Source organism: Enoplosus armatus, chromosome 2 (genome assembly GCF_043641665.1).
Source record: "Enoplosus armatus isolate fEnoArm2 chromosome 2, fEnoArm2.hap1, whole genome shotgun sequence".
Classification (NCBI taxonomy): domain Eukaryota; kingdom Metazoa; phylum Chordata; class Actinopteri; order Centrarchiformes; family Enoplosidae; genus Enoplosus; species Enoplosus armatus.
In genome coordinates, this window is record NC_092181.1 from 16,768,508 (window position 1) to 16,791,340 (window position 22,833).

General features: G+C 39.1%; 1 protein-coding gene across 4 annotated transcripts in view; it reads left to right on the forward strand.

Moving 5' to 3' along the window:
* Nucleotides 1-22,833, forward strand: part of ctnna2 (catenin (cadherin-associated protein), alpha 2) — a 258,619-nt gene that overhangs the window by 51,877 nt on the left and 183,909 nt on the right. For all 4 annotated transcript variants that reach the window (XM_070914353.1, XM_070914379.1, XM_070914363.1 and 1 more), the window contains one exon: nt 8,501-8,704. In XM_070914353.1, the coding sequence (XP_070770454.1) occupies nt 8,501-8,704 (204 nt within the window). The remainder of the gene's footprint in view (nt 1-8,500; nt 8,705-22,833) is intronic.

Below are 22,833 nucleotides of genomic sequence, written 5' to 3' on the forward strand. Positions count from 1 at the left end.
GGCGTCATTTTGTCTGCTATCACTGTTTCACTTTTTGAGCAAACATATCAAGGCAAAAAAAAAAACAGAAAGGGGAGCAACGAGATGTCAAATAGTGAAAACCCAGGGGAGCAAGTTATGCTTGCGATGAGACAGGCATAGTGTTACCGACGAGGGAATGTTGACGGCTCGAATGATATAAACATTCAAACAACGTGCATTTGAATATGAGTTTCAGGCATATATTAGTGGAGCATTGCCCACAGAGAACTAAATCTGTTAATGTTATGTAAAAATGTTGATTATACTGAAAGTTGTTATTTCTTTTCCCTAATCACGTTGATTATATGCAAAACCTTGATATCTCCCCTTAGGTTTAGCCTACATGAGGCAGGTCACATTCAAACTTGACATAATTAAACCAGCAGGATACCAGTTCAATCATTAATCAAGATGTCCTGACCACTGGGAATTGTCTCACTCCTAAATGTGTGTGTGAAAGTGGTACATTTAGTATGGAAAACGATTCTGTATGTTTTGTGTGGGTGCTTCTTGTTTCTGTGGATCTTTCTAGCTTTCTCTATTCCCCCCTCCCTCCCTATTTCACCTCATTTCCAAATAAACAAGACTGCTCAAAATATTCATATACTGTAATTCCTCAAACACGCTGAAGACATCTGGAGAATAGAGTCTTACTGTTGACTGAATATGTCCCTGTTGGCAGTTGGGACGGCTTTTGTCTTTATTCAAAGTGCAGTTCTAATTAACATGTGTCCAGTTATTCCAATCTTGTTTATGTTTCCTCTGAGCTTCAACAAGCATGTGTCTGTGCACATGTTTTGTTGGCGGATAGTTGTAGGCTTTATTGTGAAAATGTATTCCAACTGGCGGCAGCGAGCTCAATGGGGCGTGCACTCCCTATTTCAGGAATACTGTGCTTTTAGCTTGATTTCCTGCTGGTTACACTATTTTACTAATTCATGTGTCTTTTCCTTTCTCTGCTCCAATTGGCCCTTCTTTTACTTTTCTTCATTAATTATTTATGAAAGTTTTACTTTTTGATTTTTAATGTGATATTTGTGTGGTATATTTATCATTCAGAGGACATTTTGCTGCATTCTATAGCAACACATGTTTACTATCCAACATGTAGCAACACAAAGGACAATACCACTCAACTTAATAATTCATGTAGTCCGCCAAGGGCCAAGGGGAGACAATTACAGACATGAACATCCTTTCCAAAAGTAAAGCTTTGTATTTCCTTTGAAGTCATGGTGCTGAACCACATACCAATGAACATCCTGGATGTTGTATATGTTGAAAAGATTGTGTACTATATGCTAATTCTACCGTCAACGTGATGATGCACTTACAGTAGGAATATAAAGTAAAGTAATATCATATATCAGGCATTTCATTGCCTTGTGGCAGTGACTTTTGGTCAGTTAGTGGGACTGCTTTTCAATAAAGTGATTCAAATAATCAATAATCAATTAAAACAATACAACAGTTGTTTTTTTAGGTGTCTTGTTGGTGTGCTGGGCTAATGCACATACTGCACTACTGTGTAAACTTAATCTATGTGACGTCATTGCCCAAGCTGTCATTTTTCAACAACATTTTCAACGAAATGCCTACAAGTTGTTATGTTACAAGTTGTTATTACAAATCAACATTGGACTAATGCTGCTATAAAGCACTTCATTCATCATATCGGATAGTATGTTTAGTTGTAGTTTTCTGTTTAGCTGCAGTATTGTATATGGGCGTTGACTCTTGATGACATGAATGAGAAATTACCTCTAGTTTCTAAGCATATAAATAAATTCATTTTAGATTTTCTCCTTTATATATAATGACACTGCATGGCTAAAGCATCTAATAGCTCTACTGTGTCTTGGTGTGGTGAGTGACAAAGGTCTAAAACCTTTTTCTGTCTTTTTCTGTCTCTCTTTGAACTGTATAACAAAGGAAAAAGCCAACTAAATAACAGAAGATTTGAAATGATTACGATTATGATTTCCATCACAAAGGGTAGTACATGGCATGTTTTTTAACCAGCAATACAATTCACCAGAAGACACTGTTGGTCACTAATTGACGGTTCAGTTAGCACCAGTATGTTTGATTGCAATTACAGTTATTATGTTTTTTTTGTGATTGAACATAATTACTTATGGTTGCATGGTCCATATCATTTTTAGGTTCTTTTTCTTCTGATTACCCATTTCCCCCCCATATTTTGAGTTTAAAAAGAAATACGAGGAAGACAATGCTGTTCTTGAGGAAATATCAGTTGTGTTCTCTTCAATAAGCGAATTTGAAATGATTGAGCTCCCAAATACTGGGCTGCACGTAAGAGATCAGGTCTTGTAATAAAGCAAAGTTGTGGGTGTAGCTCAGCTAGTGATTTGATGAAAGATTAAGTGTTTCTCACATTTTAATCAAGAAATGACTGTCCAGGTAGCTTAAACTTTCAGTTCCTTTACCTGTTGTTGTGTTAAAGTGCTTAAACATGGATTTGTGGTTTCTCTCTCATTGTGTCTGTTGCTATTCAAAGTACATTTCACCGTCCACATGCTATGCTTTTTTTCAAAAAATGTTTCCTTCTTTACTTAACCCCCTCTCTAGTATTATACAGTGTATATATACAGTGCAGTTTAGGAGATGGTGTCCTGTAAGGATCAAATGTATTGAGGTCTCTTTGCTCAGATGTCCTACTGTTTTTGCGTATAAAAGATTCAGCACTACCCAGTTTAGCTTACTTCACAAGATAAAGACATAGTAAAGGCTCGCCCTTGAAATATTTAGTGTACTCCAGGAGGTCTACCAGGTGAATGGATGGATGGATGGAAATGATTACACAGCCATATGTAAGGATACATGTGCATACATTACTTTTTTATATTTAGAGGCTATGGTACAATACTGAGACCAAAAGCCAAAAAGCAGAGTTGCATACTTCAACTAAAACACCAACTTTATTACTATCCCGAAGGAAATTTGGTTTCGTTGGAGGCAGGCACGTACTCAGGTCACAGTAACACGCTCATGATATAAAGGTTAGTGTATATGTTATTGACTAACCCAGAATCTGTTCATCATAGTCATGGCTTATTGTAGAGGGGAAGTACTCATCGGTACAAGAGATCAATAAACAAGCCATAAAATAATATAGCTCACACATACACTCATGTCCTGGTGGGCATTATATACCAGCTCTGCTGCTATGCTTTAAAAAAGTTTAGACTTTGGGACAGTCTGCACATACTGTGTCTGTCCTGTGTTTACTCACACTTCCACACAATTGTTGTTAGTGTGACTTTTGGATTGTTTTGTTTTTGATTGTTTTGAAAATGTTACAAAAATTGGGCAACACAGGAGAACTCCATCCATTAAGCAGAGACGTCTTTCAGTTCTTTCAAATTTCTTACAGTAATGGGATAGCATGAGGATATTGTGTGCGCCAAGCTTTAATGTTGTTAGTCACATGATCAAGTGTAAATGCACTCACATGCACCCACTCATTTGTAAATTTAGGCTAACTTTTCTCCTATTTCTAATTGGCTGTTAGTGGTTTTAAAATTGACTGAACTAATCCACTGTTATTTACCACTCACACACAAATTGGCCTTTTAAAAGCTGTTTTGTCGGAGTCTGGCGCTCTTCATTAGGTTAATCAATCAGAGAGTGGGTTATGACTAATGCCCCTCCTGGGCCAGTGTGGGCAGAGCTTTGTCAAACAGCGTAATAGTCACAACCAAACAGCCTTTGAACCCTGGAATAGGGCCACCAGAGGCAATACAGTGGTATACTCAAGACTTTGTTGAACTTCCCTCTTAGACAAAACAGTTGTCATCAAATATTGGAAAGTCCTGGAAGGCATGTTTGAAATACACTGATGTGACATGTACCCTGTCTCACTGGTTGATGCCCCAAAGTGGGGTCAAACTAATAACCTCACCCTTTGTGGGGCAAACATAATGTTGCCTCTGGCTCTGATACACTGTCAAAATCAACATTCACATTGAATTACAGGCTTAAAGCTTGGCCTAGAATTGAGGAGAAAAACTTAACTCTTTCATCAGCCTGCAGGTAAGATCTGTCTAACTGTTACAACCATAATCATAAAGCTACAATACATCTTTTTCCAAACCATTATTATATAAAGATAAGTTAGGAGCTGACACTTGCTAACAAATGGCTGTTCTTTTACCATTATCATTCTGTTGGAGTACATTTCAGTTAGCTGCACAGTACATTACGTTTGACCTAGCATTATGCTAAGATAAATTTACTCTCTTCTTCAAGGAATTTTGAAGTGTATTAAGATTTTGACATTGTGCATTGAAAGGCTTCACAATTCAGTGTCAGCAAATATGCTCTGCTGAATTATCCCTGAACAATACACTGAATCCCCATTTGCCAATCACACTGCTCAGAAGTCGACTCTGCTGTGAACTTCCAGAAGAGGGGAAGAAGTGAAAATAAAAAAATCCATTGTTAAATATAATTTTAGTGTTACAAAATGGAATATAGTGAATGTGAAGAACATTTATGAATGAGTGATCTACAAAAGAAAAAGTCACAGTGAGATGCTGCAGTGTATTGAAACATAAGGTTGTCGTCATATATATTAGTCATACGAGGAAGCTTTGAATTTTATAGGCTTTGATTGTGGCATCATTTTATCTCCTTATCAAACTGTGCCAGTATTTATGGTGGGCACCTGCCAGAGATACTTTTCACAGATTCTGGCTAGTTTGGGCCTTTAAAGCAAACAACAAAATAATTGATAATTACGTTCAAAGACAGCAAAAGTCTCAAAAAATGAGTTTAACACTGTGAAACTCATTTAGGAAACTGGCACTATCAGCCACGTTTGTGAGCTTCTCGGAGGATGACTTCAGCCTTTGCCAATTACCTTGAAAACCTCTCAGCCTTTGTCAACCTAGCATTTGCTACTCTTTCTACTCTGCCTTTTCCCAACTCCCACTGATAATTGCAACCTGACATCCTGTGTGGAATAACAATTGAGATGTGTAAGGGATGTTCTCAGTTTCCCTTCACGTTCTTTTCTTCTTTGCATCTTCCTTTGTTGAGATCTGCAGTGTGTGGAGCTATATTGTGTTCCTTTTTGCCTTCTTAAAGCTCTAGTTTCTGCTGTGGATGTCAACATAAGAATAGCCATTCCACAATAAGGGAAGACAAGGTGTTTTTTTTATTATCTTTTATTATTTGCTTGGTTTAAGATATTGGGGCATGTCGATTACATTGAGTGATGTACATGGAACGGATCTCTTAGCATTAATGATTGTAAAGTTTTTTTTGTTTCATAATGGAAATGTACTCCATTTTTTAATTTGGAGGCTCTATTTCAGAGGGCTATACTAAGAAGTGCAAACGTCAAAACTGTATTTCTTAGTGAAATGAGCAGCACAAATACATTACTTCGACTTAGAACCAAATATGCTTTTTTGGTCTCTTAATCAGAATCATTTAATAAGATCAATATAGATTTCACCTCTATGATTTCAGTACAGAGATAGATCTGGGACACTGGAAAAACTGGAAGCAGCTAGCCTTGTCTCATTTACATGCTCTAACCCTAACCCTAACCCCTGTTTAACACCTGTAGAAGCTCAACGTGAAAACATTGAAGATGTTGTTTTAGGAGCAGGCGGAAAGAAAGAGGCAAAGAAACAAACAAAAGTAAGAAATGAGAGAAGCATTACAAAGAAGCATATTAATTATGCTATTGCTGCTGTACCACACAGCAGAAATAGCTTTAGAAAAATCTATAAATTATAATCGTCAGGTGATGAATGGAATCAAATGATTGTACACACGCAGTAAAAATCCATTTACATTTGAAACATGATACATTAAGGCTGTACATTACATATGACTTAGTGTTCTAGGTTTTCGTCATGGTATCCTTTTTGAAACTATGTGTAAGGTCAGTCACTATTTGGGATCTTACTTGATGTAGGCCTACACAAAGTTTAGGACAGAAAAAAACAGCATCTATTGAATGAGATTGCTTGTCTTTTATGTTGAACCATTGACTGTCTTCTCAGACTTTTTTCTGGTCTATATTTATCTCTTTTCCCCTTTTTGCATTTCTTCTCTGCATTTTCTCTCCTTCTATCTCTACCTTCAATCTTTTTTTTTTCTGTAACCCCAAACTCTCTCATGTTTTCCCATCTATTTTCTTTTTTTTGTTGTTTTTACCACAAAACCTTGTATGTACTGCACTTTCCTGCCAGCTGAAGATGAAAAGTAGGTTATGCTTGGTGCTTGCACTCTCTTACCTTACATGTTATTATGCATCATTTGACAGTCTGTCACCCTGCCCCAGGATTAGACTGGCTGAGGAGAGACCAAACACTGCTCCATACTATTACCCAACCCTTGCGAAACCCGTCACGTATACCACATCTTAGTCAGAGTCACATCTTAAGGCTTTCCCCCTCAGAGTTATGGGTGAATGTTTAGTTTATTTACAGCTTTATGACACTGAAATGCAACTTCAGTTGGGCTGGGGCGCTGAAGCATTAGAAGCATTTATTTAATTGGTTTTGTTGAACCTTATGATGGAAAGACTAAACTCGAATTGCTATTAGGTAAATGTTCCCCTGTGAATAGATGGAAAGGGGATATGATAAAACACTGTTTGCAGTAAATTGCGTGGCACATGTTGTTGTTCTGCCTCAACAACTGGTGTCGCTATTCACTGATCCATGGGTATTCCTATCTCTCAGAATTGAACAAAACAAGATAAGTCAACATTAGAATAAATGGCTTTATTACTGTAGTAATATAGCCATTTGGTTGTGTTAGTATTCGCATTATTGTCAGAGAAGGCTTGGGAGATAAATACATATGTGTTTAAACTTTAAGCCCTATTTCGCTCTATATGATACTCTATCAGTTACAATCATATGTGCAAAAGCATTTTTGCCTCAAGGTGAGATTGGAATCTGAGTGAGAATGGAATAATAGGACCTACTGTAACAAAATGTATTATTATTCATATGAAAATACAGTATATCCCACTGCCCTCCTCTACCATCTGCTGTTTATTTCCTGTGTCTTGTCCCCCTGAGTAATATTTTCAGGTGTTTCCTGAGTAATGTTTTATACCATGTGTGGGGTCACCATACCTTGCTTACAAAATAAAGTCATTAACACTTAGTTTCCATCTCATCAATGTGAGCTGTTTCTTGCGTGCAGAACTCCCTGTAAATGGCGGCAACTGCATTTGTCAACACAGCTGAAAAGCCAAAACTAAACTAACTTGCTGTATGCCTGTGTAAAAGCTCTATGCACCATGTGTGAATCTAACAATATAAGGTATGAAGAAGGGGGCACATCCCTGTGTTTTCACACTGTGCATACAAGGTATATGATAAAAGAGACATGTATTAGCAGAGCTAGAAAAGCTGTAGAGTTGACATTATGGTCACCTTTTCTTTTACTTTCCACTGGAGTGTTTTATGCCCAAAGAGATTTTGGGTGGATTATCACCTGAAATGTATTACCTCCAAGTCAAGCTACCCTGTGTTCGACCTTCTTTATGCACCCCTGGTTTTGTGTATCTCAGTCATGGGAGCTGATTGTTGTTGTAGCGATTCAGCCTCATTCAGTGCTAAAATTTGCATACATTTTAATAAATTTGTAAATAAACCTTAGTGAATATCTGACTGTTTTTTTTGCCAAAGCATTAAGACCCAGTGGAAGCATTTTATGTTCTTTGAGCAAATATAACTCTATTATGAACTTATATGCACTTCTGAGATAGATGTTCATGTTTGTACTTATAATTTGTTGCATGGCTAAAAAGTGATTTAGCTGTGGGTTTTTAACAAGAAGACGCTTTTTTAGTTTGACTTCCATTTTCTCCTTGAGGGGATTTATTACAAAACACCTTGCAGCTGTTTCTCACTCAATATTTCAAAGCTCTTTTGTAAGCAAAGGTCTCAGATGGTTCCAGACCTTAATGGTATCTCTTAATGTGCTTGCTTTTTTTTTCATGCATATAGTCATTTTGTTTAAATCCGTATCAAAATCGTGTATTTTTTCCATATTCTGTATACATGCCATGGAAATATAACACGTATAATGTTTTATGCAGAAAGAGGCACATTGTCCTACTTTTCCTGATACGCTCTACTCCCTTAATAGGTGTTAAACCATTTAACTAGTTCACTGGCTGGTTAGCAGGCTCCCGGCATGTCTTTTGTATATGGTCAACTGATAATGCTGTTGTTGATCTGTTATCAGAAATCACTCCCTACAGGCAAATGCTGCTGTCTTGCACCACTGGGATACTGTCACCAAATGCACTGAAATCACTTTACACACTTTATCACAGCCTATGATGAAATCTGAATAACAGCTTATCACAGGATACAGTTTCTCGGTTTAGTCCTCCATTGGTCATGCTTTAGCCCAAATGGGCCGGTATTACTGTATTATTATTATTATTATTATTATTGTCTTTTTTGCCCTACAGAACAAGATCATACTGGACCCTCTGACGTTCAGCGAGGCTCGTTTCCGGCCCTCTCTGGAGGAGCGCTTGGAGAGCATCATCAGTGGTGCCGCACTAATGGCTGACTCTTCGTGCACACGTGACGACCGCCGCGAACGCATCGTGGCTGAGTGCAACGCCGTTCGACAGGCCCTTCAAGACTTGTTGAGCGAGTACATGAACAATGTGAGTTTTCTCTCTGATAATTTGACACCTTGGCTAATTGCAACTGCAGATATGCTCCTATTTGAACACACACATACACACACCATGGAAACAGACACGCATGCTGCTGATCTCCTTTGACATTTCTACTTAATCCTGACAACACTTCTCTTTCTGTCAACACATTCGCTGGTCAATTCTTCCACTTTAACTCATGTAATAGATTTCTCTCATGATACTTTCACCTGCCAGCAAAGATCAAGTATTACACCTAAAGCAAAAGGCTATCTCAGACTTACTCAACCCAAATGGTGTGGCATATGGAGCTTTATTTTTATGGGCAGTGCAAACACTAATGCAAGACATGTTGCATCATGTTTGTAATTTTCTTACCTTGAAATGCTTTTTGCCAGTCCCTTTGGTATTTTTGTTCTTAGAGTAGATCGACAGGTGCAAAGGTGGGAGCATATGAGGAAGTGAAAGATAAGGTGTCTCTTGGTCATGCAGAGAATAGATGTCCAGGAACCAGGTCTATTTTCACTTTGTTGATAATTCCATAATCCCATCAGTAAACGCAAAGTAACTTCTTGACAGAAATGCACACAACAACTCCAAAATAATGCTGAATGACATACAACAATCACTGATGATTCAAATGTAAATACAGCCAAATGTAATGAAATGCAACATTATTGATCACTTAAGCAAAACCAACCCCTAACCCTCTTTCCAAAAACTTATTGTACTATTGTGACATGAAATGAGAGGACTTTCAAGACCTCCGCAAATGTGATTTCAGGTTAAAATGGCACATTATGGCTACACACAGTATTGGTAATGTCATATGTTTGCATGATGCGACTCTAAACCTCCTGGGCAACAATAGTATTTTTCTTCTCTGAGCAGCCAGTCTGGACTTTCCCTCTCCATTTGGTGAGCCATTTTCCTCATGCACCACTGTGATTGGCACAGCTGTTTAAAGGTTATGAGACTGGCCAAGACAATGATTAATTGTCACACACATCCAATTTATATTCTACTTCAGCAGATCCTTTTGTGCATAGTGACCTGTGAGCTGTGTGAGCTGTGTCTACGTAGATAAGCGAAAATAGTAGATGCACTTGGATACACTGTCATTGACTTTGTTCTTTGTGTGTAAGTTATTTGTGCTGGACGTAAAAATGTTTTTTCTTTGATTCATGAAACTTTCAATGTCAAATCTACTAAATGTCTGATCTCCTTGTTAGCACCCTGTCCTTCCCCCACTTGTCATTTGTACTGTGCCCAGTCCTCATCAAACAACAAAAATACTAATAATTATTGTGATAATATATATTTATTTATTTAGTACATAAGGATACTTTAGCCAAAAATAAGCCTGAATGGAATAAAAAAAATGACATCCATTCTTTCTGGTGCAAGGTTCTCAAGGAAATGGTAACGTAAAGTTAACATTGAGATACAATCAACATGGCAACCTTTCAGTTGCCCTCAACGGAACCATACATCACTGAAAAGGAAGGGCCTGTAACACAGTGGGGCACTTATTAGGCCAGCCGGAGTTCTTAGATAACCCCTAATGTGCCACGACTGTTGATGAGTTATTGCTGTGTTAAAAATGATGTAAAACTCATGTGTTTTGCTAAACTGGGACTCAGAGTCCACATTGGTTCTTGTAGCCTGAGGTAGTATAGCCATTTGTGGAGGTAGATGCTCAGGAGGTGTTAGTACTTCAGTTATGCTGCTAGTTATAAATAAAGGATTAACAGTCCTCTAATATGTTCTCTTAAGAACCTGTTATCGTGTCCTTTCTTTCAGCTGTTTAGGATTTGTTTTGTAAACCATTACATAGGACTAAAATGAAAACTTGCAGGGTTTTAAAGTGAACTGGTCAGCTGAAGTGGACAATCAGTACTGCTGCTGTCTCAAGGAGGGAACCAGAGTGCTGTGCACTAAAGGTCGATCCAGTATGTATTAAGTGTCATTTGTTGCCATTGAGCAATTGGCTAGCCAGCTGTCTATTGATCCCTACAGTATCAGGTCTCCCGCTGGCAAAAGGCCCTATGCAATACTCTATAATCTTCAACCTAATAATGTGTATTTGTTGTGGCATCTGTGCTCATAAAGTGGCCTGGAAACAATGGGGGGCTATTAGATAAGACTCCTTATTAGATTAAAGATCCTCTCTGGTTGTAATAGAATATTAACAGTGCAACAGCTAGCAGTAGTTCTACACTATGCATGCATGTGTGTGTGTGTGTGGGTGTGTGTGTGTGTGTCTGTGGGTGATGGGGGGAATGACTTTCATTTGTTGTCAAAGCTGTTCTTGTTGGGCTTTTTTTTGTAGTTGTTTTCAGGGTTTACCATCCTGCTGTGTTACACGCTAGTTCTCAAATTTCACACCTTAGAAACTAAGGAGTGCCATGATGCTGCTTTAGCAACTATTTGGATATTTAGAAAATATAAATGGTAATCTCTTTTTAATTCCCACAAAAAATGTCTATCTATCTATTTTTCTCCTTGATTAACTGTAAAACTGACTTTTAATTATGATCATAGTTATTTTGATATCATCTTTTTTTTTTTTCATCAGTTGTGAGGCCGCCCAATAGGAGGCATGTCTAGTTTTATGGACGATTGTGTTCTGTGATGTAGGTAAGGTTCTTTCATTCACAAAAACAGTGCAGCCATTGTTTGAGTATGGTGTTAAATCCACAGAGATTTCTCCTTTTAATTATTCTTGAAAAAACTAAAATCATGTGTGTGTTTATGAACACTCAGATGCCCTTTCCCCTTCTTAAGGCACGGCAGCTTTTTGCTAAAGTAATTGTGCCTTGGTTCATTAGGCCCATGAGTTGTGTTTTAGAGGCTACAGCTGGGAGATTGCTGACAGCCCGTGGCTGTCCTAGCAAAGAACAGAGAGTAAATCACAGAGACACAAAGAACAAAATGCTTCCACTTCTCAGCTCAGCATCCCCAATGAAGGTAAATCAACAACCAAGAATGAATATGGAGGATATTGTTACCAATCCCACTCATAAAGTATATTATTTAATGAATAATGTAGATGCTCAAAATCGCTGTAAATCTGTAAATAACTTGTGGTTTCTTAAGCCTAAGTCCTCTCAAACTCAAGATGTTAGATAGTGATGCCTTTGATCACTGCACAGCAGGAACACAATATTTTTTAAGAAATTTCCATTTATCCCTTTAATTTTCAAGAAATCTTCACCGGGAACATTTTAGACCTCCTCATACAGTCTGTTTCAGAGATGACTCACATATAATTCATGGTATGCATTACTGTGACCCTGGCTGAGATTTTGCTTTATAAAGTTTTACAATTGCAGGGGTTCAGGCTACATGGTATCTGTCAATGATATCATTACTGTCGTGCCACATATAACAGACTGTGTGATCACAATTTACAGCTCACTTTGCCAAATATTAGACATTATCTAAAACTGACTGCTGAAAGAAATCAGCCGGTTAACTCTTTGGATAACGTGTGATTGATAAAATAGGTAGATCTATCTATCTATCTATCTATCTATCTATCTATCTATCTATCTATCTATCTATCTATCTATCTATCTCCCTATGGATAATGAACTATTCTTGGTCAATGAAGTAGATTCCAGTTGCAGAGAATAGAAATAGTTTCACACTCAATGTGAAATGTATTAGTTAAAAATGTTGTTTATCACTGAAACATCCAGAGACATAATGCCACCCCGACAAAAATGTTACCAGCCACCGCTCTGATAAAGTTGCTCTTGGCTGTAAAGCGAAAGTCCTTTTGTTCAAAGTTTACTGAAGTATTGTAAACATCCACTATCCACTATGTTTCCTCCTTCTTCATTCAGTCACCCCCCTTCCCCCTCCCAACACACAAATTTTTATAGGAAGCTTGAACCACAGCACAAGGTTAATCAATGTGGTAGCTGGCAATAAATTAGGTTCAAGTGACAGGAGAATGTCCATACCTGTCTCAGCTGCTGGTGATCTGTGATTGGTGACAGCAGGCCCGGCTCCCTGGCTGGTGCTGAATCATCAGGAGCAGCTGATTTAGTTACGGCAGCTCCGACAGGGCCAATCTATCAATTGATCTGGGGAGTAATGCATTACCAGCTTGGGTCAAGGGAGCCTCGGCAGAATATAGCCATAGCCAGAAACCACGGCAGGTGAAAGGGGGCAACTCGGCAGGACTGGGAGCAGCAGAGAGAAGGATTTAGGGAGTGTGATAGCAAGCACACTAATCTCACTGTTAGCTGGATGTGGCACATAAAACTAAACAGGGGTTGTGAGGTAGGATGGTCATTAGGGAGAGACTGATAGCCTTCTTGCTCACACAGCTCCTCTGGGAGTTGCCACGTGGAATGCTCAATCAACAATTTAGGTGACTGATCACCTACTGTAAAATGTGTGTGTTTCTATGTGCTTGTGCTGTCCACTCCAGATCATATCTTCTCCTTACGTGACCTGCCATTGTCTTAAAAGTGAAAATGAGAGTGTTAGTAAAAGAGAGGCACAGTGAGGGCAGACAATGCTGCTGAACATTGAGCATTGGCAGGTGCAGAGAAGGGAAGGTGTGGGCAGTGATCAATAGAGAACCCCTGGGCTAAAGGCCATTACATATTTCAAACAGATGTGCTGTTTCGATAGGTTTGGACAGTCTGAGAGCTGTGAAAGCCCCTCTCCAGCAATGTTTTTTTTACTTTACTCAACAGACAATCAGACTGCTTTGACCACTTTCCTACTTCTGCAAATTGATGAATTGCACCTATAATGAGTGGAGTGCTGGTTTGCTTCAGCACATTTTCCAAATACTATCTAATGTTGATGCATGAGAAGGTTTTGAAGAAGAGCAAATGTGAATGAACCCCTAGTCAAGATAAAATCTGTGTGTATGGACGTTTAAACAATGAGGCCCTGTGGCTGCGTAAAACTCCTCTTCCCATCTGAGACCATCTTGTCTTGCAATATAAACCACACAGAGCCAGCAGTTGCCCACATTGTCTCTCCGCATTGTCGAGAAACCTCCACACAAAGAATTTGTATCTAACAAAACCTGACACTGCCAAGATACCGCCACAGAACACAGAACAAGCCTGCTACTCTTGTGTTTATAGTGCAACATGATCTCAGTGTCACTAAAGTCTGGATTTTGAAGAACAGAGCTGAACAAAACAGACCTGATCAATACTTCCTCCGTCCCCTTGCTCCTCTGATGTGCTCCACTGTCTATCACCCTAAGCTGGCTGAAGGGCACAGCTGTAACAGATGCAAGGAGGCTGAATTTACCTTGACAGGGTGTTCTAAGGCTAATTGGGTGTGTGGGGGGCATCAAAAATGATGGCACTGATAGCTTCTGTCACAGGGGACTAGGTACTGGCTCACAATCTCAATCCATGGCTTTCATGTTTAGGTCTAGGCTATCGCTTGTGTAATTGTCAAGTGACAAGATGCAGAAAATGCTAATCAAGGATGTTAAAGAAAGTCTATTTTTTCCTTGTCATTCTAACAAAATGGTAGATGTAAACAGTGTCAGGGTGAACACTGTAGCAAACTGGGCCACTTTTCCATCCATTTTTATTTATTTATTTTCCCTGGCCAGCTCATTACATGAATAGGAGTATGCATGCACATCCAAACTGGAGAGGGCAGATGCTGAGTTGAAATTGAGCAAATCACGGAATAAACAAATGAACAGCCCGCACACTGCAGGGCTCTGATGTCCATTTGTTTATTGCACCAAGGTGACATGTAGAGCACAACTGCACTTCATCAGACTAAAGTGACAATGCAATCTTAAATACACACATGATACAATCCAAGTCTAATGTGACATAGAAATAGCATACATTGCACAGACAAAACACATATATATCTATAGCTATATACACATACATATATATTACATCCATGCACATATATCTACATACACATACATGATAGTGTACATAGCTCTTCATTCATAAAGTACCGAATTCAGTCTGCCTTTTCTTTTCATGTTGTTCTTCTTGGTTTACTAGAATCTAGACAAGCCAACGTCCATGTCTCTGATAAGGCTCTTGTCACAAAAAATCATAACCTCACCTCACCACTCAAATGTCTGTGCAGTTACAAGCTTACACTCTTCCAGAGTGTGTACTAAATTTTGTTTAGTTTGTGTTTCTCTTTGTATTAATTTCTCAGTTTTCATAGAACCTTTTATGGCGCTACAACCGCACAGTAAGTAAATGACTAAGCCTTACATTAGATGTGTTGTCAGCAGAAAGAAAATATTTATTAAAAAGACACAATCAAACAGCAGACGTTCCGCATAAATAAGATGCTTATGTCCAACTTTTCTCTTGAGAGTAGTCTGGAGGAAATATGATTGGTCTGCTGAATTTTCATTGATCTTGTTTATTATTTTTTTTTTGTTTTTGACACATTTGTATTTGCATGCTAACCCACACGCAAATTGCATTGTTCATCTAAACTCCATGCAGCAGGGACATTTAAACATTTGGCAATTTCATCTGAAAGTTTGCGCCCATTAATGTTTAGTGTATTACACACATGGAAGGACATTCAGATGTGGTAACAAATCAGACTTGACCTGTTGTGTCAACCTGGGCATCACATCACAAAGCAAATAGTGTACGTGATGAGTCCTGCTGTTTAACACAATGTTTTCCCAGAACTATCCCTGTAAGCACCAAATTATTCTTTTTAGTTGATTCCAGTTTAAAACTAAAAGTAAAATAATGAGATACTGAATTATCTATTATGCGAAGTTTAAATATCTTTCATGCACCATAGCTCATACTTTTGACAATAATTAACAGCACATAAATGTAGAATGATAGCTAGTTCTTGCTGTTGGAGATAAATTAAGTTTGTCAAATAATATTAAAAACATATTACAAACCGCACAGCAGGCATTGAGTTATAACCAATATGCAGCACACAGCACACCAATAGAGTAGTGTGCCATGTGGACACTTTTGTGGTGTGGAGGGAGGGAACCCACCAACACCCGGAGCTATAATGTTGGCCAGGCGTTATCTCTGCGTGCCCACTACTTTGGTGCCTGCTGTGTCTCTGTGCTCCCCCTCTCTCTTTCACTTTCTTGCCTGTAGCTTCACTCTCTCTGTCTTACTCATGCTTTCTCTCTCACTCACTCTCTTCTCCTCCTTTTTTATTTTCAGTCGGGTAGTAGGTTACATGAGTGTTGTTTCAGTGCAAATAATATTTGAACATAATTCCCATCAACAATTTGCATGTTCCCCTTCATTTGATATCCTTGGTAATAGACTCTAGAGATTTCCTAAGTATTCTAAGAGAAGCACGTGATTTCCTTGTTTCAACCATGCAAGTATTGCCCCACAATAGTTATTTGGGATCTTAATGCCAGAGTTAATCAAAATCTTCCTTTGATGATTAGTGATCAAATTTACAGTACCTCCTCTCTCGTTTTAGTTATTCCCTTTGTTTATTCCTCACATTGTCCTCACATCATGGTCCCTCCAGACTCAGCACTTACACCCCGTTAAGTGTCCCAGGCCCAGCAATAAATCATTGGTTCCCCACAGCGTCCCATGCCCTCCCTCCCATCTGTCAACACCTAATGCGCCACACGACAAGCTGCAATCCACTATGCACCAACAAACCACTCACTTTGAACAGCTTTCTCAGCCATTGAAGGCTGGCTCAAAGACATAGCCCCTGAAGGGGATTGACCAGAAGGCCCAGGTAAAAACTGTAAGTCTATTTAAGGATCCCTGGAGACTCAGAGGACTCCTTTATTCCCACCACTTCTGTCTGAGAACAAGTTGGAGACAGCTGAAGCAACTGACCCACAGTGAATGTCCTCTACTGAGATAGCAAGGCCACCTGCCTGTGGATGGACCAAAGCTCAAAGAGACTCCCTGCTGTGACACATTCACCAAACAACCCATAAGGTTTAAGAATTCTTTTTTTTGTTATTCTATACTCTGCTGAGCCCCAGTCCCATTTTTGTATGGGACCATTCATGTATGTGGGATTGCATTATTTTGACATTTATTTTGTTTTTTTTAATGCCTTCAAACAAAACAACTGAGTTGAGTCAGCTCCTCTCTGACATAGTTGCAACAAAAACACAAGCTTCACAGATAGCAATTATTGAACGTCTGTTATGTTAAATTGCATTGCATTTTATCTACCAAAGACAAATAATTTTGTCCAGGCCATGAGCAGCCTCTATACAGTCCTGTTCAAACACAAATCAAGTTTGGTTCTAGTCCACGGAATGTAATTATTCATTGACATTCTTGATAATTTGCTATCCATGTTGTTGTCATACTGTTTTGTTTTTTTATGTTTTGGTATTTCTCAAAGTTTTTGTGTCTATTTGATGATTTGTGATTTTCCATGCAAATGGTTTAGAATTAGCATAAAAGGCAATACAAGTTTGGCTGTATAGCATTTTTCTACAATAAGACAATTCTCTGTGCTTTATAAACCTTTCATTAAGGCCCAGGATGTGTCTTTTAAGGATTTTTACAATTCTGACTCATTCATGTTGCAAACCTCCCACTCCACCAGATCCCACAGGTGCTCTATTTGGTTGAGCTTCACAGACAGTGCTGGCCATTGGAGTAAACATAGGTTTAGTTAAGAAGTTTCTGTCATATTTCCAGGACCCTCTTAAGATGATGCCTTTTGATATGGTGCAATTATATTTATTTAAAAAATGCTAGTGGCGATAAAAGTATCAGCAGTAATGCTTAGATACACTGTCCACTGTGTTTGGTAGGCATTATAGGGCCTAATATCTGCCAAAAGGTAGTTATCATTTTGTTCACTTTGTTCTTTTTAAAAGGCTATATTAAGGGAAAAGAGAAACAGAGAGAGAGAAGGTCCATGGCCATGTTCATGGTCAAATACTTAAGCCTTGGAGACAAATTCCAAAACGGTCACTCTTAAAATGTTATTTTAAGAAAATGGAATTAAAGTGGTTGAACATCTGCCTTAATATAATCAAGGCATCTAGTTACCCTTCAAAGCTTATCATTCGGTTTTGATGGTGATGTGTCTACAGTAGCCTCAGTTTCCTGTTTTGAGCTGACATGAGCAGGAACTGACAAGGCCTTCTTTTGCTACAGCCCATCAGCTGTTAAAGTTTGACAGGCTGTGTATACAGAAACCCTTATACATATCACTAATGCACTACGTTGTTTTTGCAAATGTGTGGCATTTCTTTTAGCTTGAATAAGGCTTGTTAAAGTGCCTCTGACCTCTGTAATGTATTTATTTTCCCACACAGACCTGCCAAAAACTGCCAAAGGAGCTAATTTACTTTCAATTAGTTTTCATAACATGTAGCACCCCTCATATGTCAAATTTACATCAGGATACGTGCACAGTACTGTAACATACACAACCATGATCAGAGCCTGTGATGCAGGCAAGGGGCAAGTGGTTTTACATACAACATGAATGGGAGAGTAAAACGTTACTGTTACTTACAGTATCTTGATGATGGATGAGGTTTGAGTTTTCCCAAACTGCAGTAATCACCTGCCACCTGCAGCTCGTATTTTAACTAAGCCACTGGGACTGCATCTTCTTTTAACATTTTTCGCTTTCGATATTAAAAACAACCTTCATATTTTGTTTAGATTAATTATTATCAGGCTAATTATTATCGCACAGTGAGTTAGCACTGTTACTAAACTCTGTGACTAAGGATTGGATTTTGCTTTAATGGCTTTACAATAAAAGCCTTCCAGTAGTTTACCAATGAAAGGCTTTTATTGTCAAACAGACGCAGAGATTGTTTTCTTTGCATGGAACAGCAGCAGCCATAATTACAGCTCTGATCGATAGCACTGCAAATGCTGTTGCCTGATTGTTGATGGGGATTAGTGGGTACTTGGTAGTTATTACTGGGCAGTCCGCCCACTTATCTCTGTGCTAGGGGAAACACTGCAATGCTAATGATAGCAGTGTTTTTAAATATAGCTTTAATATAACACTGCTCTGTCTGATGAGTTCTGGTAAGACCTAATTTGAGACAGAAAAAGTGGCGGTACACCTAACCTTTAATCTCTTAGGAGCATGGGTGAAAATAACACAGACACCTGCACATGGTTTGGGATAGTGTAAACCATAGATAGTGTAAGGTTTAGGGTTTTGCCTTAAACTGGTACTTTAACTTAGCAGAGGAACACTTGGGGTGCACCTGGGCCATCCAGATGGACATTTGAGTGATGCTTAGGCTGACCATAAAGGCACTTGAGAAGGACTTGGGCCAACCAGACAAGCTATTGAAGGATATCTAGGCTGAACAGAAGGGCTCTTCGGCCAACCAGTGGGCCAACCAGTGGTGGCACTCAGGAGACCCTTTGCGTTAGCAGAGAGGCAGTTGGGCCGAACATAAAGGCACTCTGGCCAACCAGACAAGCATTTTAAGTCACTCAGACTGACCAGAGAGGCATTGGGGCCAACCAGACTGGCACTTGGGCTGATAAGAGGGGCGCTTGAGCTAACCATAAGGGACAATTTAAGGGGAATCGGGAAAGCTCAAGTGTCCCTTTGGTGTTTTCATTTAACCAAAGAATGAAGCATCCAATTTTTATTCGGGCACAGACATATGTTTTTAAGAAAAGGGTACCTCACCACGCAGAGCAAAAATCACATGGGTGTCTCACCCCCCCCCCCCCCTGCCCCCTCCTGTGCACACCACTGGACAGAAATACTGGGGTATATTTTTGAGGGGCTCCTTCACCATCTAATAAAGTTGTACTTGGACTGATCAGAACAATTGAATCTGGCAGGATTTTGCAGGGTTTATCAAAATCTTGCCATATGGAAATTTCAAAGTTAAGATAATCACAATCTGCAAGAAAAAAAACCCTCTGACCTAAAGGTCATTTGGACTTCATCATGGAGTCTAATAATGTCCAGCTTACATCAATTATTGTTGGGATCTTCACACTGTATTACATATACACCTACGGTCTATTATATCCCCTAGAGTCTATATCCTCATGCATCAGATAACAACAAGCCCTAAGATGCGGCTCTTGTTTTGTCTGTGTGCTTACCAATTGTGCAAGCAGTAGCTATAATATCAGCTAGAGAATGCTGCCTGCCATACTCTCAATTCCAATTATGCTTCACTCTGTGGCTGGAGAAGAAACACAATCCTCTGTAGGCGGCAGCAAGCAACCATCACATGGCTGTCTGAACGCCCTCATGTCACCATCTCCGATTGAGGTGATCGGATAAATGAGACTTTAATTGGGTTTTTAGGCTAAGTCATATTAGGAGATGAGATAGAATTATCCAGGAACATATTAATGTAATAAAAAGCTCTTAGATTTGGCAGCTCTATTGCATTAGAAAGCAGCTAGCCCTTCTCCTCTCTTCCCCCCTCCCGCCAATGCCAATCCCCCTCAAGGGCTTACTACTTTGAGCAGCGCTAACATGATTGACATTGATAGCTGGATCAAACTATAGAATCAACCCTAATATCATTAAGTGAGCAGACATGGAAGCAAAGACCTGAGCTCTAACTGTATTAGCTGCTACATATGTTAGGGTTATGGATGTAGGGGGCTAAATGCATTGGGAAATCAAGCATGCAAGCCACACTTTGCAGAAAAAGTGTGGCTGTGCCTCATGTGTGACCTTTGTGCCTTTGGATGTGTGTGTGTGTGTGTGCAAATGCATGTGTATGTGCAAATGTGGGCTTATGTAGAATGAATCATGGTGGTGTGTGCTTGCTTTTTACATTAATTAGGCATTATTGTCAGTCCTGGTGTCCTTTTGCAGAGCAGACACTTCTTCATTTCACGTAAATAAGCCGAGACCTGCACATGTCCCTCTTTCTGTCAACAGCTGTTTCTGAGGAAAACGGGATTAGTCATACAGGGTATCCGCATGTAGCAGTGAGCAGTAATGCATTCTATTCCAATAACTAGGAGCTATTCTCACTAATACTACCAACTGCTTTGGTATTAGTGAGCACAATTGATGAAATAGCTTCTATTCATCCTCCACTTGCTCTTCCTTTTTATACCAGGAAACTGGACCACTTTTAAGTTCATGGCTAACCTCTTAAGACCAACTGGTCAACTATGTCATCCAAATACTAAAGAGCATCTTTTAGATATTTTGGGTTTTATCTTATTCAAGATGGAAAAACGGAAAGTCGCTGTCTGCATTAAATAGAAATACAGAATGTGGAGTGTGTAAAATTTTAATTGCAACTTTAAGAGTCATTGTGGAGTAGTGACATCATTGTTGCATTAACTACAGTCTCTGCACATCACCCAGAATGATCTAGTCTGCAAAGGACATACTGTGAGTCATCTATTGCACTTTTAAACAATGTTTTAATTCAAACTATGTTTGTCATTGAGCCAAACATTTTATTTTTGATATATAATTAGCAGCTTTATTTTCCAGTGAAGGTCTCCCACAATTCACCACATTGCTTCTTCTTTGTGGTATGGTGATCAAATAAGTTTTCTCAAAATATCTTCACTACTCTATCAGGGCTGACATCTTGCAACACTCACATTTTCACATTTGATTTGGAAAAAATGTTTTTTTCTTTTTCTCCGTCACACTATCAAGTAGGTGGAAATAAAAGCAAAACTGTTTCACAAAAGGCAAATGACTGGTTTGTTTACAATCAGGCAGTCATCATGGAGCTCTATTACTCTATTACCCTTTGAAGATATACAATCAGCATTCAAAATGTTCTAAAAGGTTCCATCTTCACTTTTCAGTGTTTTGTTCCCTGTTTCCCCACTCCTTTCTAAGGTAAATAAAAGTTGTAAAGCACTGTGCAGTTTAATCAACATTGTGTACATTGTGGACTTTCCAGGCGGAATTTCTCACCCTGGGTCCTGAAAGTTAATTCGTAGGGAAGCACCAAAATCAGTATGCGGCCTGGCACATATTGGTTTTTTTTTGCATAGCTTCCATTATTCCTGCCATGTTTTCTCTCTCTCTCTCTCTCTCTCTCTCTCTCTCTCTCTCTCTTTCATATCTTCCTTTGGACTTATCTCCCTTTCTGTCTTTTGTGTGTGTTCAGTCACATCCCTTTACCCTCACTCACGGCCCTCCTCTCTGTGATTGAGCAGTTGTGTGAAATGTAGTGGTGCCCCAACACAAAGCTTTGGCCCCTCTCATGCGAAACAGCCGACTGCCCTCCACAGCCTCACCATCAGACTTTTATATGAAGTTTTTGTTCTACTGTCAGCTTTTGATGATATGATCCAGTCCAAACTGATGGGGGCTCTGAAACTAAGAAAATGGTTAGAAGTGATTCTTGCAACAATGCATAAGTGCCTCTCTGTTTTTCTGTCTCCGTCTCACTCTCTTTCCCCAACAGCGTTTGCTCTTACAAGGAGCAGCGTGAGCATGTGGTGTTACTGTAGCTCCTAGCGCCCAATCATTACTGTCTGGACCGCAACAACACTGATCAATTACACAGGCCTGAGCTGGGTTCTGTGGAAGGGTCGAGATGAATGAATGAGAGAAGAGCAAGACAAGAGAAAGCATGAATGCCAGAGATTATAGGTGGAGGAGGATGCCATGTGAGCTTGGATGTGAGATAAAATGTATGGTAAAATAAATGACCAGTGGGTAAGGTCAGACTACAAAGACAGAGAAATTAATGCATGCACAGAAAGGAAATGAATTGGGAATGTGGCACTACACTCTAAACTATAATCTTGAAACAACCTTGCTGAAAAATTGCTGATAATTTTGCAATTATTTTAAGGAAAATGAGAAACAGAAATGTTGGTGCAGGCTGAAGACTTCTTCAATTCTAATTGAACCTTAACCTCAAACCACTGCTTTGAATTTCCTCAGGATCTAATGCATGCTGGAATCAAAATGCTCATGAAATGTTTTTCACATTTTCTCTGGTCTATTTAGTAAGAACATGTGAAGAAATATTCTCTTCATTATTTTTATTTAGTGATTACTAATCAATTTAAAGTTATCCCGTAACTTCATTACATTCATCAAGAAACCGACAAACAGATGGAGCATGTATCGTATTGATTCTTTGCCTCCCTCTCCTTTTTATTATATTGCTACTCTGCAGCAGAGTCAAATTTCATTACACCCTTTGGATCCATATAACAGCGCAA